The sequence below is a fragment of the Charadrius vociferus genome, unplaced genomic scaffold (genome assembly GCF_000708025.1).
Source record: "Charadrius vociferus isolate BGI_N301 unplaced genomic scaffold, ASM70802v2 scaffold355, whole genome shotgun sequence".
Lineage (NCBI taxonomy): Eukaryota > Metazoa > Chordata > Aves > Charadriiformes > Charadriidae > Charadrius > Charadrius vociferus.
Window position 1 is genome coordinate 1,100,065 of NW_009648451.1, and position 18,674 is coordinate 1,118,738.

The 18,674-nt window shown below is 35.6% G+C and overlaps 1 protein-coding gene across 2 annotated transcripts in view; it reads left to right on the forward strand.

Annotated features, from left to right (window-relative positions):
* The window catches only part of TTC7B (tetratricopeptide repeat domain 7B), a 129,219-nt gene that overhangs the window by 80,410 nt on the left and 30,135 nt on the right, over positions 1-18,674 (forward strand). Inside the window, exons 16-19 of one of the 2 annotated variants that reach the window (XM_009885594.1) lie at positions 1,154-1,251; positions 4,709-4,873; positions 12,292-12,432; positions 18,078-18,280. In XM_009885594.1, coding sequence (XP_009883896.1) covers positions 1,154-1,251; positions 4,709-4,873; positions 12,292-12,432; positions 18,078-18,280 — 607 coding nt within the window. The remainder of the gene's footprint in view (positions 1-1,153; positions 1,252-4,708; positions 4,874-12,291; positions 12,433-18,077; positions 18,281-18,674) is intronic. The other variant, XM_009885595.1, reaches the window with a different exon arrangement.

The window sequence follows — 18,674 nt, forward strand, 5'->3', positions numbered from 1 at the left end:
TGAGGATCATACAAACATTTGCCCTCTGCTAAGTTGGGCTAACAGGCCAATTGCTTTAAAGCTTAATTATTCTTAAGTTTGTGGGGTGCTTTTTTAAAAAAAAATAAATAGGCTTTTAACAAAGTAGTAATTGACAGTGAATAGTACCAGACTTGCAATCCTAAAAATGAAATTACTGTATTAACCATATAAGGTTAAAGAAGGAGTTCCCATATAGACTTCTTCACACTTTTCTGTTAAGAAAAGCCTCATCTTAAGGAGTAGGAGCACTTAGTTACTCAGTCCCTGTTCTTCTGCTGAACATTTAATAGTAGTTCTAGAAGAAATTAGTTTTCCAGCAAGTATATCAACAAGAAGCCTGAGGGACAAATGCCGAGTTACAATTAAAGTAGAAATTAAGTGTGTTTGTCCACAGGAGCAACCAGTGAAAACCACTGCTACTGCTTAGGCTCCTGAGGTGTTGGAAGTGTTCAAAATGTTCCTACTGTACTCTTAGGATCAAATTCAGCATTAGGCAGTTAATATATGTGTGTGTTAAAACAAACAAACAAAAACCAACCAAAAAAACCCCACACCACCACCCCCCCCAAAAAAATAATCAAAAAACACCCCCAAAAAAACCCCAAACCCCCAACAAACCAAACCCCAAAACTCTAGAGATAAAAGTAATGCTTTTTTATGTGAAATCTAGTTACGGCATCGTTATAGCATCTTTACCTAAAATTAGACGTCCTAAGTTTAGTGTTTCTCTTCAGTCTGGGAAAGTGTGGATTTTCAAACTTAACATCTGCCATCTCGGCTTACTGTGAGAGTTGTACCTCATGTTATATAAAAGTTTAAGGTACAGTAAATCCTTTCTGTAAAGCTGTTAGCTATGAATCAAATTAAAAGCCTATGTTCCCTTCATGGTTGTATTAATTATGAAAACAGAATTGCTGAAGTAAATATGGATTCAGTTTTGCTCAGCTTAATTCTGGTTTAGTGCGGCTGGCTTAATTCACTGAGAGTGGTTAGTGGTGCTTGGTACTAAATTTGTTCACAGCAAGAACTTTTATAGCAAGAACCTTTGTGGGAGGAGGGCAGTGTGCAACTTGTGTCTCAGTGTATATAGTTTTATATTTTAATAGCTTACAATTTCTATACTTCATTACAGTGATTCCGGACGTGGGAGCAGCCTGTTAGACAGAGCTATTGCTGATAGACGACAGCTTAATACAATTACATTACCAGATTTCAGTGATCCTGAAACAGGTAAGAACTGCATTTGAACAATAAAATAGATAAAATGGTCTGGCCATGGCTAGATTTTGCATTAGGTTTTTTGCTTTATTTTGCAAAATGAAATCACATTTTCATTGTTGTCATGTAAGTGGAAATAGACTTTGTGCAATATGAGATTTTTTCTTTTTTATTTATGAAGTACTTGCTCACCACATCCTCTATAAATTAAAATATCTATAGTATGGATCTTGCTGAGCTTAGTAGTATTTTCTTATGCAAGGGCTAAAAATTAGTACACTGAGCTAGCCTGTTTGCCAGTCCTATGCTTTTCTGCCCTTTCGGTATTTGCACATGTTTTTTTAAAAGGTAAATCAGAAAGATTTTCTGAAAACTTTTAATCTCAAAAAAACTGAAGACATCATTGCTAATTGAATTCATTAAAATCTTTAATATGTAGTAAAATATAATTACATGGGTGGATTTATTTATGGTAGACACAGCTTTAACATTATAAGCAAAATTTATTTATTACAAATCGTATATACTGTGATATTTTGACATGCTTATCAAAAGCTGTGATGCACAGGTGCACTACATAAAAGCTAAGATTGTTACATGTCAGTAAATATTCACAATATGTAATTTGCCTATTTTAATATATTCAGTTATCACAATGCAAATTGATATGCCTTAAAAGTCATTTAACCGAAAAGCAGGTGAGCCATGCATTCTGTGAAAATTGCAGAAGGAATTACCATGATGATGCTACTTCCAAAACCCTTTACAGTATGTTACTTGCATTCTAAATATTGAGAGTTTTCTGTTTCCTAGGTTTTATCTCAAAACTGTAGCATGCTTTTCCTGGCACCTTTCAGATTTGAATTTCTGCTTAATCACACTTTGACGCAAACATCTTATGGGAAAGTTTGCTGGCCTCTGAATTAGAATACACTGACCCATAAATTGAGAGACATTGACATGTGTAATATATCTCTTTGTTTAATATCAGAATTGTGCAGTACAGAAAAATCCAATTTAGTTGTTTAACTTCAGGAAGTTAAAGTTGGATTGAACGTTCACTCAATTTTGAAATCATGTAAGTAAATACAAGGTGTTCTGTGCTTGCTATAGTGGCAGTTTTGATTACAAAGATCAGGTCACCTGATTTCACAGAATTGCAGTATGGTATGGTCTGAAGTACAGCGTAATTTAGCTTGCTGCCCCTAATGTGGAATTTTCTGTCATCTTGTATTCATATAATTAAGATGCATAAGATAATATTAGTCTAGCTCTTTGTTTTATTTTAAGGACACAACTAGATTTTAAAGGTTTCATATACATATCTATATATTCATATACAGAGATAATTTATTTTATGCCTTGAAAAAAGTGTTTGTTGAGGGTCGGGGGTATTGTGGGAGTTTTTTCATGGTTAGTTGTGCGGTTTTGTTTCTTTTTTTTCCCCCCATGGGGACACAAAGCTCTTGATTTATACCTTTGGGGCATCCTATTTCATACCTGCCACGCTTGAGAGCATAATGAATGGGTACTTTTTAAAGACTGCAAATTCCTCAATGCTTTTAAGTAAAGATGAACCCTCATCCGCAACAGTGAGCTTTTTAAGAAACTTGCCCCAGATTCAAATCTTCCAGCCAATATCTTCATTGGAAAACAGGATCTATACATACATTCTGATTTTTCCAGAAGTTCCAATTTGTCTTTTTTTCTGGGTCTCAGGAGGTCAAGAAGGGAAATTAAAAATATGGGGTCCCTTTTTGATTATTTTTCTCATAAAAGGTAATTGTGGAGGATAGTTGGGGAGGGTCTCTTTTTTTTTCATGTTTTTTGGGGGGTTGGGTTTGGGTTTTGTTTGTTTGGTTGAATTTTTTTAATTGTTAACTTTAGCAGAAGAAACCTTGTTGCAATACCAATACTTAACTTCTGGTGAGGACCACAGCTTTGTTATCTACTGTATACAGTAGTATACATACAAAAGCTCCATATCCAAGTTTTATCCAAAATTCTTCATCCAGAAGATTATATAAAAAACTTGCAGAAATTAAAAGGTTATGGTACCATAAGAATAAAAGAAGTCAAGCTTTTCATAGCGTTTGAGTGAGACACCTTGAAGCAGACTGTCAAAAAAACATTGTTCACAAAAGGTAGATGATAGAAACAATAGATGATCGAGATGTTAGACCTTTATAGGCTGAAAGAGCTTATGTGCAAATTCTGTGGATCCCCAGTGTTTCGCAATGCAGAAGGAATTTGACATTTAAATAAATAAACAAATGTTAAAATAGGAGTGTGCAGGAAAGGTATTGCGGAAAACCCTCTTAGGACAGAAATGTTTGTTCTCCTCTTTATACAGAGTAATGCTACCATGTGTATGCATTCGTGTGTGTATACACATGAACATTTGGAAATTTTCCTCTTCCTAACTTTGCGTGCCACCTGTGGTGATGATCCCCTTTGCCTGTCTAGTCTGAGTTTCTGAGTTCAGCCAATTTGAGTACTAAGAAATACGAGCTAAAATTCAAATCTGAAGTCTTATGCACTTGCAATTTGAATTTTAAAATCCTTTAAAAAAACACATCTAGCTGTTATGGGTGTAACAGATTCTTTTTCTTAGATGTATCATTTAAGCAGAAGTTGAAATTTGGCCGGGGGGGGGAGGGGGTGTGTCTTAAAACCCAACTTTATGTAGAGCTCTTAGCAATCCCATAATCAGAACTGGTTAAGTGATTCAAGTTTAAATTTGTGTAACCTTTGAAGTATAAAAAGAGCGTATTGTGGATTTCTAACAAAGCTAGACCTTTAATTCTAATGCCCTGATCAATAACTGTGGCAAATCTACTTGAAGTTTGTCTTCTATTTCAGCTGGTTTGCCATGAGTGGTATACACCCATATTTGTAACTGATGAAGGAAATAAAAATGGAGGGGGAAAAAAAAAAGTTTTGATGAATCAATCACTAAAGTAAAATCTCACAGGGAGGCAGGAACATTTCCTATCCAAAGATAGATATGTAATGCAAATCACTTGAAATTCAGTTGGCTATTTTGGTTAAGGTAAGTTGGACGCAGTCTCCTTTAAAACAGGCTATACAATTTGTTGTGTATTGGTTGCAGTCCACTGACTTTATCATAAAAAGAAACAATAGTCACTGAGTTTTAAACTTTGGTGTTCAGTTCTCCCTAAATATATTTTACAAATTTTTGCATTAGAACATAGCGACAAAATCTTTAACTTGTTTTTTTAAATCTAGTTTAGTATGGAGGGAGAGTATGTATGTGTACAGCGTATTTCTTTTTATGTTGCTTTCAGAAGTGATACTATTTTATGTAGAAGCCGTTTTCATCTTACTGAATGGTGAAATAAATGCTTTGCATTTTTTGGCATCCACAAGTCCATTAAACCCTGTTCTTGGATCTTTTTCTTTCCTGCCCCCCCCACACCCTTATCATTTTCTTTTTTTCGCTTTTTAGCCTCTGATACTTCCTCATCTTCTCTCTCAAGAACAGAATCTCCTCTCCAACTGTTTGTATCTTCTCATCTTCCTCATCCTCATCCTAAACCAGATACCTTTGTCTGGCCCCATGCAGCCTCTCCATACTGTGACCAAGTTCCTGAGCCCTGTACACCTTCTCGCTGTAAATTGGTTTTCTATTCCTGATGGGCGTGTTAGTTTTTGTTGTATTTTTTCTGATAATCTTCATAACTGATAAACTGTGTTTAAATAGTTTAAGTTTCAACAGAGTGTCAGTGAAATCTGGCTTTTCAGATGCACTTCATTAGATACTGAGTGGATTTTAAGAGTTTCATCAGAATAGACTGTTTTATTGATCCCAAAAGAGGTAAAGTTAGACATATTTAATACTCTGCTCTTGTGATTGTTACAGATAGGTGTTTGGTAAAAGAGGTGATTGGCCAAGACTGCTTTGTAGCATTTACTGCTGTAAATTATTTCCATTGCTGGCGTCTTTTGCCTAACAAGACTCTCCTTGCCACAGAATTTCCTTCTTATCTCTACAGTTTTTAATGGCTGAATTTCAGAAGGCCTTAGATAATCGCATCCAAAACCTTCCCAAGGAAAACATGAAGGAAGAAATGGCCTAAATATCAGTGTATATATTCATATTGCAGGTGGGGCATATTGGAATGATTCAGAGGTACTTAGAGCAGTAAAAATCAGCATTATGCTGTCTCAAGTCAAGAGCTGTTCTATTCATTGAAACGATGCCAATTTAAACATGTTGTAAGATCAATCCCCATGTTGTTTGAATACAAACTGTATAGTAATGCTGCCAGAGTAGTTCAGGTGGCAGGCTAAAATCAACATCGTTTTCCAGCCATTTCTTTTTAACTCCTTTTCATTTCTCTTAAAATGTACTTCACTGGTAGCTTTATGCATAGCGCTGCTTTTGTCACTGCATTTACTATAATCCAGTCTTAAGAAATTAATTTTTGATACCTAGCCTTTAACTGATACCATGTCAAAGATGTGAATTCCTAACAAAGTGTAGAAAATAAATCTTGGCATGTTAGCAAAATTCACTTGTTAAAATAGCTGACATAAGACTGGAGTTTTGAAAGCAGTAGCTCATATGTAAGCTTGTAACTGGAAATTAAGGAAAGCACTTCCTTTAGACTCCAGGAAATCTGTTTCCTACAGAAGTTTAATTAGTTAAAATCTGACTTTCTTCTTGAAGCCTTTGAATAGCTGATTGATTGCTATTACAGGTTTGGGTGTCATTGAGTTGAATTTCCTTGGACCTACTCTATAAGCAGTATATCCCAGTTAGAATTAAATTACTTGTTCTTTGCAGAGCTACAAGTTAATAAGAACACTCAAGAATGAAGGCAAACTGAAAAAATGCAGAAGTCCAAGCACGGATTCCATTATGTAAAGCCCAAGTTTTCCATTTCCAAGCAACTGTATCCTCAGGGAAAGAAGCTTCCACCATATACATGAGAAGTAGTCGAACCATTAAAAAAAAAAAAAAGATATTGAAGTCTTTTGTATAGTGTAAATAATTAATGAAAGCTAAAGCTCTCTATCTTTGAGTAAGTAAAAGTTTGCCTAGATGCTTATAGCATGTTACTATATTTACCAGGGCTGAAAATCTCATGTTCCATGTCTTCCTCGGTTCAGTTTTTTTTTTTTAGTGAAAGAAACAAAAGGCACTTTGTATTATTGACTTGACTTCCAATTTCTGTTGAACAGGAACATGATTTCAGAGGTGTAGCAGAGGCTGTGTGAAAGTATTTATTGTAAACAGTAATCTTATTTAATTTTTTTTATCTTTTGAAACCCTGTAAACCTGATTTACAGTTTGAAGATTATCAGAAATCCTCTGGCTTTCTTGGAGTTCTTGGTTTATATATATATAATTTTATTTTTTTCTTCTTACTTTGGATTTTAATTTGTGGTTTGATCTGTTCAAAGGCAATCCATCAGATGCTTACTTTCATGGTTTTTACTCCTTTTTTTCAGTTTGTAAGTAGTATTCACTGTGCCATTCTATTAATTTCTTAAGGACTTAAATCACCGTTTCCTTTACCACAAAACGTACATGTTTTGTCCATCAGTAGTGGAAGTTAGTGTGTAAAGCAAGGCTGATGCTCTTTGCCCATTCAGTCACCCCAAGGGCTGTAATCTTACGAGATCTGAATGCACTCAACTAACACTTGCATTTAATAATTAAAGAGGCAGTATTCATTTCTAGAGGACTGCAAATAAAGGTATATTAAGAAGGTCTTGTATAACATAATGGCCAGCTGCCAGTATGTTTTATTAGAGAAGATTTTATGCCACTGCTGTTCCTAAGGAGTACACTGGCCAGAATGCAACATTGCAACTGCTGTCACGAGTCATAATAAACTGCTACTTTCTCTTGTGGTACAAATTTTGCTTGTAGAATAAATCTCTTAAGAGCATACTTTAAAATAATGAAATGATCAAAACAAGATAAATAAGGGAGAATGAAGAATATAGATCAATAAAAATAACTGCTGCTTTAACCAGGATATCAAATAACATTCTTTTTTTCTAACCAGTTACATTATAAAGCTGTATGTTTAGCCTTGAATAGTAAATTCTGGGATTTTTTTTTTCATTGATTACTTTACTTTTTCATAGATTTTTATGAGGTAGCACAGGAGACCAATTTGGTGGAGGAGAGAAAAGTAAGAAGATATGTAAACCACCACGTTTGACAGTGATTAAGCACGGAAAATCTTTTTCAAAGAGATGAGAGGATGTTCTATAAATTATGCTGTCCATACCTGAGTACTAATATCTCCATGCGTAATTTTGTACCAAAAGATAAGCTAGCTTTGTCATTTGTGATTGTGAAAGGTGTCTCAGACACTTAATAATTTCATAGGAAAATTGTTAATTTTGGCTAAACGTGCCAATCTGTCTTATGAAATGCATCACTTCAGCGATGTACTAGTCCTGCAGAAGGTACTGCCTCTTTGGATCATGTGATTGCTTTTTTTAGCACAGAGTTCTCTGTATGTCACACCACTAATGAACTTATTGCCAGCTTTGTGTGCATGTAAGGTTGAAAGTCATGGGGTTTTTCCTCTTCTGCATGAGCATTGCTGTTAAAGCATTTTTTCTTTACATAAATCTTGAAACATTGAAAACGTGATGAATGTAAAACTGTTTGGTAATATACTCTTTTATGCTATAGAAAGAAATCCTGTTATAGTGTGTTGGTCAGTTGATATGAGCCAGGACAAACATGTTTCATGAAGGATGACAGTCCATTCTTTTACCCATTTTCAGAAGGAAAATTTGATGAACATAGCAAAGGGATTTGGTTTTTCTCCAAGCCTGCACGCCAACTAGTGCTGATAGAGTCCATGTCTTCATTCACATCTATTAGGCTTCATTGGGAAATGGCCAAGGAAAGAACCGAAGAAGTCATGGCACACTTATTTACATAGGGTGACTAACACACGGTACTTGAAGATGAGTTTCATGCAGACTTTCCTGTAATATTTATCTTAAGAAAAGCCTGAAGAGAATAAATTCAACACTTTGTTTTTCATAGAAGGTGAACTGTAGGTGTGACTTGGAAAAATTTCTGTGAGATAACTTAACTTCATGGTTAAACTGTGTTTGTACCAGGCTGTTGGTAGGTTTTCTACTTGAGATCGAACGAAAACATTGCCATAACCATAGGCTGTTGCAATACGATGATAGTATGGTGAGTACGAAACTCTGCATTCTGGAGAAATGTCATTATAGGAAACCTGAATGGGAGGTTATACCTTTTTGGTTTAGAAACATTTTGTTATGATTAAACCTTCTGTCACACTTTGCAGTGTGCGATGCGATTGTGATCCCAGAGGTTAATCAATAAGTAACTTAAGTAGTGAATTCTAGATCGTGCAAAGACAGTCCGTTTTGCGCTTGGCCTTTTAGTATAAACAAGCTTGAGAACAAAACTAAACAAAAGAAAGTCAGTAGCCAGGATCCGTTGTGAAGATATATTACTTTTCCAGACCTAATGCTTTTATATTTCAAAATAAATGCCCTTTGTGGGTTGTGGTATTTTGAGGGAATTCGTTCTTGATTCTTCAGCGTCACGCTATAACAGCAGGTCTAGAAGTTGTCTGGAAAGAGCAAGGATATTTGTGTGTGAAAGATCCGGTAAAATTTTAAACCAGAAGTTACTGCTGCTCTATCTGAGCATTTGAAGGAAGGTACAACTGAGTGAATTGTGACACTGAAAGGTAGGATATGTTTGTGTTTGGCAGGGGGTAGTGAACACAGACCAAAGAAATTAAAATACAGATAAGGCTGGGAAGAGAGAGCAGAGCTTATGACAAAACCAATTAAGTAGGGTCTGCGAAGCCTTGAGCAGACTTTAGGATCCACTCACAAACCGCTATGCATCTTTACCAGTTGTCATTGAAATTACTATACATTTTACAATTGTAATGTGACTATAAAGATCTGAGTCTGAGAACCCCTGGGTTAGAACAAGGACAAATAGTTCAGGTAAGTTAGTTCTAATAAGAAAAGGGTTGAATAAAATTCAGAGGAAGGTCAGAAAAAGCTTTTTAGTACACAGAATCTTTAAATGATCTTTAAGTGACTTTTAGTTGTCTGCAAAATGAAAGCTTACTAATTGTGTTTTAACAGAAAAAGCCAGAAATGAGTCAGATGACAGCTAATTGTGGCAATACTAAAGAAGCATGTGGGGGTTTATGGGTCAGAGCTGTCAGCGTGAGTGCATGAAAATGCCTGATTGGGCAGTGTCAAAAGACTACTGTTATTTAAAAGAAAAAAAGAATGAAAGAAAAAAGGTAATAATAAAGATGTGAAAGTGTGATAAAAGATACAGTGGATGTGCTGATCACCCATGCAAGGCTGTACTAGAGGTCATCCCTCCTCCTTTTGGAAACGGTACAGACCTGTGCTTGTTGTCTCTTTAACAGCCACTTGGAGGAGGATTTTTAAAGAAACAAAACCAAACAAAAAGGGCCTAATTATCGATGCTTTTGTGCTGTTTCACAATATCCTTAAGTGCTCTACATTTTAAATAAGACTGAAGCATGGAGGATTTCAAAGGCTGGGATTTCCAAACAGCCCTGCAGAATATTACACCAGGTTTCTTTGTATGCTGCTTGACATTGATCTTCAAACTTAAACCCCAAGAATCCACTTATTTGGGACGTTGTTTAGAGGCAGCTTAAGTTTAGTTGATTATGTTGAATAATCTTCAGTCTGAATTTCTAAAATGGTTAATTTACTTGGTCCACGTTAAATTTTAGAACGTTATTATTCATTATTAATTTAGAATACGATTTTATATCAGCTGTGTTAATTTAGTGAAAGATAGGAGGTAACTATTTTCTAGTAGTTTGATTGAAGTAGGGATACTTGAAGACTATTACTTAGTATATTTGTATATTTTCTTCAGAGAACTAATTGCTGCAATATGTTAAGGGATACCTTTTCTCTAAACAGGAAATCTAAGCAATTTGAATAATAACAGTTTGAAAAAAAAAATATTCTAGAAATATTTTAATATTTTTTTTTTCTGCCACTCGGAATGAAGTCCAGGATAGGACTTAATTACCATAGAAAGCACTCGTTATTGACCCCATTTTAACTTCAATATAGATGGTATTGCAACTCATAAGAATTTTGTCACAGTATAGTTCTTTTTTGTATAAAAATTGGTGTACAAAAAGTTTTAATAATATATTACCATATATGCTTTATGGTTAAGTACTAGAGGCTTAAAATCTAGCAGCACACTTTCTGTATGAAATTACTTGTGGCCTGGCTAGCAGCCAGAGTCCTTGCTTTAAATAATAGAAGATATAGGCCCTTGTTAATACTAAATTGAATACTTGCTTTTCAGAAGGAAGGGATTAGATGATATCCTTTGTGTCAGTGAATTGCACCTTTTCTTTACAAATTCTTCTGGAGACATGAGGAGACTCTTTCGCTATTAGTCCCTGGAAGACTAACAAGTGACAGGCTGCAGTGACGTGCATTTACAGAAATGGGTGTCAGACAAGAAAGGGATTGATTAGCGGTGACTAGTGCTTATTTATGGTACTTTTGCTGGTATTTTTCTTGGAATATGCTCCACGTGCTTCTTGCTTAGACTTCCCTTTTATATTTCTTCAGAAGTTAAGCCTTAAAGATAAGACACACAAAAACTTCAGTGAATATTCAGCTCTGCAGACTGGAGTTTGAGTTGTTTCATCAGCCGGTAAAGAAAAGTAAACTCCATGGCCAGATACTGTTTCAGATCTTCAAGACAATTTCTTGTTCTTGATGACATATGAAATGCTAATTACGTCTTGTGCTGCTTTTCCCTTGTTTCTATCAGTTCAGGGAAACATGATGCACACTTTTAGACAAACTTTCTCTTTCCACTGATCTGTGTGCTGGGGATTTCTTCTACTTTTCTGGCCATCTGCTGTATCTTGTCACAGTTAAGAATGTATTTTTTTATGTGGGAAATCCCTCCTTGTTAAAATTCTTGGAAAACCTGTGATATTGAGAGCGACGGTTTCATTTCTTTCTTAACTGCTAGTGATGAGGATGAGCTTATGGGCTGCAGTTCAACCTGTACAGGATTCAAGATCTGTTGACCATTACAGATATGCTGATGGGCTTAGAAGTCTTCTCATCTGATCCACTATGGAATATTTCACTTCTATTATTTATTAATCAGGCCTGATCAGTCTCAGATTTTGTACTTTGTAATTATAAAACAACTAGAGATACACTGAAGCTTAGATGAGAAGAAGGAGTGTAGTTTAAAATATTCATAGTCTTGATGTAAAAAAAAAAAAAGAAAAAAATACTAAATATGCTGTCAGTAATTGGCAATCCAAAGTAGAGGTGCCATTAGCTATTCTCTGGTCATAGAAGCTGTTTCATTTCCAGTACTTTGAAAAGGGTAGTATTTGCCAATGAGATTCCAATCTCACTTGTAAATGCTTCATTTTAAGAAAATTATCCTTTACATATTGTGCTTTAGGAATGTTCTTCATACAAGGGACGTTTTTGCCACAAGGCATTTTAACTCTGCCTTCTTGATTAGCTAAGATTTACATTCAGTGTGGTTTAATTGTGTATTTGTGATGGGGTATGTTGTGATCATCTTGTATATTTTAGTTCTCCTTTTTTGCACTGTTATTAGTCTTAAAATAGTCCTCTAATTGCACTCTATGGAAGGACATAGCAATTACTAACATCAAAGTGCATGCAGCAACCTGAAGATTACAGCGTACGATACCATCACAAACCTTTTTTTGGATCGTAAAAGATTCAGGAAAGAGGTGTTGAGTTTGATACTGTGGGGTTTATATAGTCTTTCAGACCAGTATAAAAACTTTCATAACAAGGAAAAATAACCTGACATTTTAAAAAAACTTCTCCAAAGCAGTACATGAAAATTAAATCTAGAGGAGTTTGGGATAAAACCTCTTATGAAAAGGGTTACGATTAAATGTTTTATGCAATGTGTATGGCCTTCATTCTCGCTCTGATGGTAATTTTTTTTATTTTTTTTTATTATTTCTACAGGTTCAGTCCATGCCACATCAATAGCAGCTTCCAGAGTGGAGCAAGCACTGTCTGAGGTTGCTTCATCTCTGCAAAGCAGTGCACCTAAACAAGGTCCCCTGCATCCTTGGATGACTCTGGCTCAAATATGGCTTCATGCAGGTACCGTGGAAGTAAAATTCTTTATTGTTCTTTTCCTTCTCCTTTCTTGCTAGCGTAAGGACTTACAAAAATCTATTGGTTTCATTCAGATTCTATTATTGCTCATCAGATCAAACTTTTTTCCAGGTGTGTGTGGCACTGAAGCAAGTCAAGAAGTAAAAAGCACATTAGAGTTGCTCGTGTGCAAGATCATTTATGTATGATAAGGCTGTAGTTTTATGATGCAGCTCTTATCAGTGGAGTCATACCTCCTGTAGAACAAAGGCAACACTCTCTTATCTGTGAAGAATTTAGTTTCTGAAATACCTTGAGCATCTTAGTATTTGGAAATTTAGATGCCCCAATTCCATTGGTTGGAAGATGATGTTTGTAAGATTACTGAATACAGTTCCTGCAGCTAGAAAAGCTTTATTTCTGGAAACAAATAACTTGGCACATGTTGGGGAAAAGAAGGGTAATAGTACTATTGAGCAACCTGTCCCTTGCAGCTGTGATAGTGAGCTCTCATTCAGTTCTCTTCCTTCTAGCTTCATTAATGTAAAAGACCCAGGATTGGTTTTCTAAATATGAAGTCATCTTGAATGGATTTAGTATTGTTGTGCTGCTTCAAGCCTTAAGCTAAATGGAATATCAAAAGTAGCTGTTATATAAAATTTTAACCGTAAAATGATGATCCAGTGTATTTTTACACAGTTAAAAATGTATACCATGCAATTGTTTTTATTGATACGTGCCTTAAAAAGGTGTGATTTAGAAATCAGTAAGCAATTGTTCTGCTTTGGTCTGCTCTCGGACTTGAGCATTTTTCAGTGACATAATTATTTTTTTCTTCATGTTCACATTCAACAAAACAGTTCTGTATTTCTTAGTGTTTTAATTTGCCTATTTTGCATGAACAGTTTCATTGTGTGGAAGACATTACAGGGCAATGGCTCACAGTTATTAATTAATGTTTTAGAGAAAAAGCCTAGAAGACTGGAAAGAGCGAGCAATGATAGTAATTAATAATAGTGATCTCATTTGGGGGTGAAAGGGCTCCTTGAACGCAACACAGATTAAAACAAGGCAAGGTCCACCAGGGCATAGTGTAGTCACCTGCACTGCATCATAGCATCATCGATTTTAAATATTTATAAACCATCACAGACAGCCATCTACAGTAGCTCTTAGCATTTGTAATGCCGATGATTCCTCAGCCTTCTGTGACAGCTTGTTTCACTGCTTATTTTCTGGTTTTTAATTTTTTCTTGGTCATGTCCTGTTGCTGCTTATCCAGTCCGTGCAAGTGACTGCTACTGTTTTGCCCGCGAAGGGAGTGGTCTGGACACTCTTTGCTGATTCCTTTTTAGTTCACATCCACGCTGGTGGTCCACTGCTGCAGTCTGCTGCATAGTCCACTTTCCATTCTTAAAAATATCTGTCTTGGCAAGCATGGCCTGTAGGTCATATTCTTGATTCCCAGTGGGAGGAATCATGGGTGGAAAGTAGGAGAGTTGAGTTGGAGAATGAACTAAAGTGTTAAAGATCCAGGGAAAGGACACAAAACAGTATGAAGAATGCTCTGACTCTCTGTGTATGGGGAGCAATGAACGAAAAAAACGAGATGAAAGACAGCTGCTGTCTGCCTTCAGAGAAGGTACTGCAACCTGAAGGCTCCTTCCCCACTTTGGAATGGTCCTGTTCTTGATGCTTCAGGCTGGTGATTTGTGCTGCGTTTCAGTGTTTAGGTATCCTGCTGTTCAGCTCCTTGTCCTGCTCTAGTAAATGCCTTTAGCCTTTAGAAAGGCTCTTTATTGTAGGAACATTCAGAATAAAGTTTTCTCCCAGAAGCGCAATACGAAGCAGATACTCTGTCTTCATCAGTATATATGGGTTACTTGCACAGAAAACAGTGATAAAATTACTTAACGCCTTACAGCACATGTTCTTTAAATAAGAGTGAAGATTTACCATTGGGAAATTGCTTCCTTTTTGAGACTCCTGCCACATTTAACTGTGTGACTCCCTGTATGATTGTGCAGTGTTTTACTACTTAGTTTGACTGGGGCAGGGGGGAATCTTTAACAAGCTTTAAATCTTAAATTACAAAAATCGAGAGTTATTCTTCCTGTTAGATTATAGAGACATCAAAAAGGTGCGTAAATAAGTTCTAACACTTGCAAAACGTAATGGAATATATTTACCCACACTAATATATGTGATATGAAAAGGAGAAAATGCTTGTTCTTATGGATGTACGGTGTCATTCCAGCTCCCATTGGTGTAAAAGACCACAGCATTCAGTCCAAAGTTGATTTTGCACACAGTAACTGGCTTTTAATTTTTCATCTTGTATTTATTACTGGACAGTTTCAGTTTTTCATTTCTGGGCATACACTGTAAAGGTAGAAAATCAGGCTTATTTTAAATGTGAAACAATATGACTTTTGCAATTAGTCCATTCTTTAGTAACTCACTATTAAAAAACAGACCTGGCCCTAAATGATTGATGTCTGTGATAGTTCTTTGAGAAATGCATCAAGGCTGAACTCAATATTGCTATGCAGCTTGATTGGAAAATAGATTGGTTTCTCAATAAAATGCAAGCGTAAGCATTGGAAGGGCTTGAGCCAGAAGGTATTCTTGGCATTCTCAAGGTGGAGACATTGAGAAGAGCACGAGACTTCGTACCTGTTTTCTCTTCAAACTGCCACTCCTCTTTGAGATGTTCCTATGAAGTCTACTGGCACTTGTTAGTTTTCCACAACTGATTTATTTGAATTAGCCACGTTGGTTTTTTTAACATTTTTATTCATTTTGAAGTCATTATATCAGAAGGAACAGCTCTCCTTCAGTTTCAGAAATTTCTTGAATGAACTTCCATGCCTAACACCTAGCCACAAGTTCAACTTTCTATTTGTTCTTTCATAGTTTTTCAAAAAGTCCACTGTATATTCTGTTGGGGTGGGATAACATCTGGTAGAAAAAATAGGTTATTTTTAAAATAACTGTATAATAACTTTAAACGTAAAGGAATTATTTTGTTTAAATTTAATATTTTAGGAAGGTCTGTTAATAGCTGTCAAGTTTCTCTGCTGCCGTTAGTAAGCAGGACAGCAAGATTTAGTATCTCTTAGAGTAACATAAGGCTAATTTATAAGCAGCATTGCAGCCTCTATTGGCTAGTGTTAAAAGCCATTGCTACTACACTTGTTTCTCCTTGAGGAATACAGAATTTCAACTGCAGTCTGTTAAATTAGCCAGTCTCTGCTTATTTTTCAGTCTAGAATTATTGTGGTAGCAGATAATCATCTACTTAAGTCATTTTTAGTTTCTGCATATTATTTGCTTATAATTATAGCTTTTACTTCTTACCTTTTACCATCCATGTAAATTACGTTATTCCTACCTGTCTTTTCACTGAAGAACTTGGGAATGTGTATTTAAAATGAGGTTTCAAGTCTAATGATGCTGGAGAAGAGACAATAAAACCAGGAGAGCTTAAATGCTTAGCATTTAAATAATGTAGTGTATATTATACTCACTAAAATCTTGTTTCTCACATAGTAATATTGACCATGTAGCTTTCAGAAAAGCACTCAAGAATGAAGTACCCAAAGCTTTTCCAAAATATTTTAGGGTTTTAAGAAAAAAAAACTTAGTACACATTTTATGCTGTATGTCCATCTCTCAAATTATGGCTACATCTTGCTCTTTGGATTCTACCAACAGTTAGTAAAAGTAAAATCCTAGAAAAAATTAATTTCTCCCAAATTTAGATTTTTATTTCAGAATTTCATCCCTTCATTGTCTTTCAGGTTTGCTATTCTTTATCTGCCTAGGTGAGGTGGTTCTTTTAGGGTTGGGGGGAGAGGGGGGGAGTGTTGCCAGATCTGGAGTTTCATGTGTTAGTTCTTCATGTGGACAAGACATTTTTCCATCAAAAAGTATTTCATTAGTTTCTAAAAATATACTGCATTAATCCATACATCCACATGGATATACTATTTATGTTAGGTAGAATGTGTTCTGTGAAATCAAAAGTGTACTGAGGAGCAAAATAATGCTCTTCTGGTTAAAAAAAAAAAAAAAAAGGTCTGTTCTCCCATCAGTAGGATCATCTCTTAGAGGAAGAAAATAATTTACTCCAGCAACCCTACAGAAATTGGTTTGAAAAATAGAAAATGAATAGGAGCTTTAAACTGTGCTTACTCACCAACTGCTACTGAAAGTCCAGTTTTTGTTAGTCACTGTTATAAATTTATTTGGATTAAAATAATTATGAATATTCATAGCAGGTACAACCTGTAAGTTAAGGCTTATACACTCTGCTGTACTGAGGTTGAGTAGTTAGGGATGCTATTAAGTCTGTTTGATGCAACTATCTCAGAAGAAAGCTCCTTTAAAGGCACTAAGAGTTTTGGGCATAACCCCAAATCCACTACTGTAGTGTGAGATCCTGATCTGACAGCCTTTAAACCAAGATGGGTGGCCTGTACTGTACAGGGAGAAACGTGTGTTGAACAGCGATAGATCACTTTGCTGTTTTGATGAAGCGTTTTGATTTAAACCTTAATCTATAAAACTCTTGTACAGTGTGATACGACAGAATGCAGTTATACAGCTACTTTGAGGCTGAGTTTTTCTAGGGTCTGTACCAACGTAAAAGAAATAGATTACCCAACTCAGAAACTTTTATATCTTTTTCTTGCATTTAGTATCTCTTTATTCCTTCCTTCTCCCACTCTTTCAGCAAGCGATTAAGATAATCCAGCAGGGTAGTAAAATAGCAGTATTGAAGAATGTCATAAGAGATATTGAAGGCAAATACTTCTATTGTTAGTTGTTAATCACTTACTGAATGAACCTTTGGTTTCCCTTTATAGTCAATCTGATTTAGACAAGTGTGTGTCAGGCTACTCAACTGCTTTCACCAGGAGTGATTTATGTTAAATTAAATATAGCTTTTTTTTTTTCTTTTAAAGCTACAGAGTTAAATGTTCTTACCTTCTGGAGGCTATCTTAGATAAAATGCTTGGAAATATGAACAAATTTAGTAAAATCAGAATGCTCATTAAGCATTTCACATGTTCTACTAACTTCACTAGGAAAATTTTCATATCAAATAATATTATATTTCTTTTCAAATGCTTTGAAGTAGGAAACTTGGAACCAGGCTTGCCATTTAGTGATTGGTAGCTGGAGCAATTGCTACTGCTTTCTTAACTGCTGACACATAAAATTCAGAAAATCACGTAATTAGTTGTGTTCTGTTACCTTCTGTAAGGATCTGTGTGCTGTTTTGTGTTGGGTTTTGTGTTCCTAAATAATACTGGAATACTCTGGCACGCTCACATCTTCAAAATAAAACTAAAATGAAAAAAAAAATCAGACTTCCTTTAAAAATAACAAACTATAAAGTGTTTTCTGGTGTTTAAAATAGCCATTTAGAGGTTCAAACTCCTGTTACATTTAGAAAAGCAACTTTCCTAAGAGAATAATTCATTTAAAATTTATTTAATAGTTTCTCTTAAGCTGCAGAATTTTTTGAGGAAACTAGCCTTTGCTTAGAATGAAACTATTTACAGATACAGCACATGCGAAAACACATAGTCATGGTACAGTGAAGCAAGAATCCTTTATTGGTCCTCGCGTTCCTTCCACAGCTGAAGTCTACATAGGAATTGGGAAGCCTGCTGAGGCCACAGCGTGTACCCAGGAAGCAGCTAATCTCTTTCCGATGTCGCACTATGTCCTCTACATGAGAGGTCAGGTGGCTGAACTTCGTGGAAATATCGATGAAGCCAAACGCTGGTATGAAGAGGCCTTATCTATTAGTCCTACCCATGTGAAAAGCATGCAGAGGCTGGTAAGTCTTGAGTCCACGTTCATAAGTACTTTTGTCTCAATTTATGATACTGTATTATGAAATCTTAACTTGGTGTGGGGAACCCATAGCTTATGAGGTTGGGATCTATGTTCTTATTAGCAAAACAGCTTTGGAAACAGTCTCTTCTGGCTTTTTATTCTCTCTTCTCTGTGTGTTGGGACATAAAAAGGATCTGGAGGCAATAAGACTATTTCAGTCCTAACAGAGACTGCAGTAAAAAAGTCATTTGCATCTGCCTAATATTCAGTGGTGTTTGAAATAAAGGTGGCTCATGGTAAGAGAAGATTTGGATACTGTAGTCTAGAGGGAAGACCAGTCATTCTGATGTCCAATTCCAAACTAAAAGTTGAATTCGACATGTTGATTGGTTACC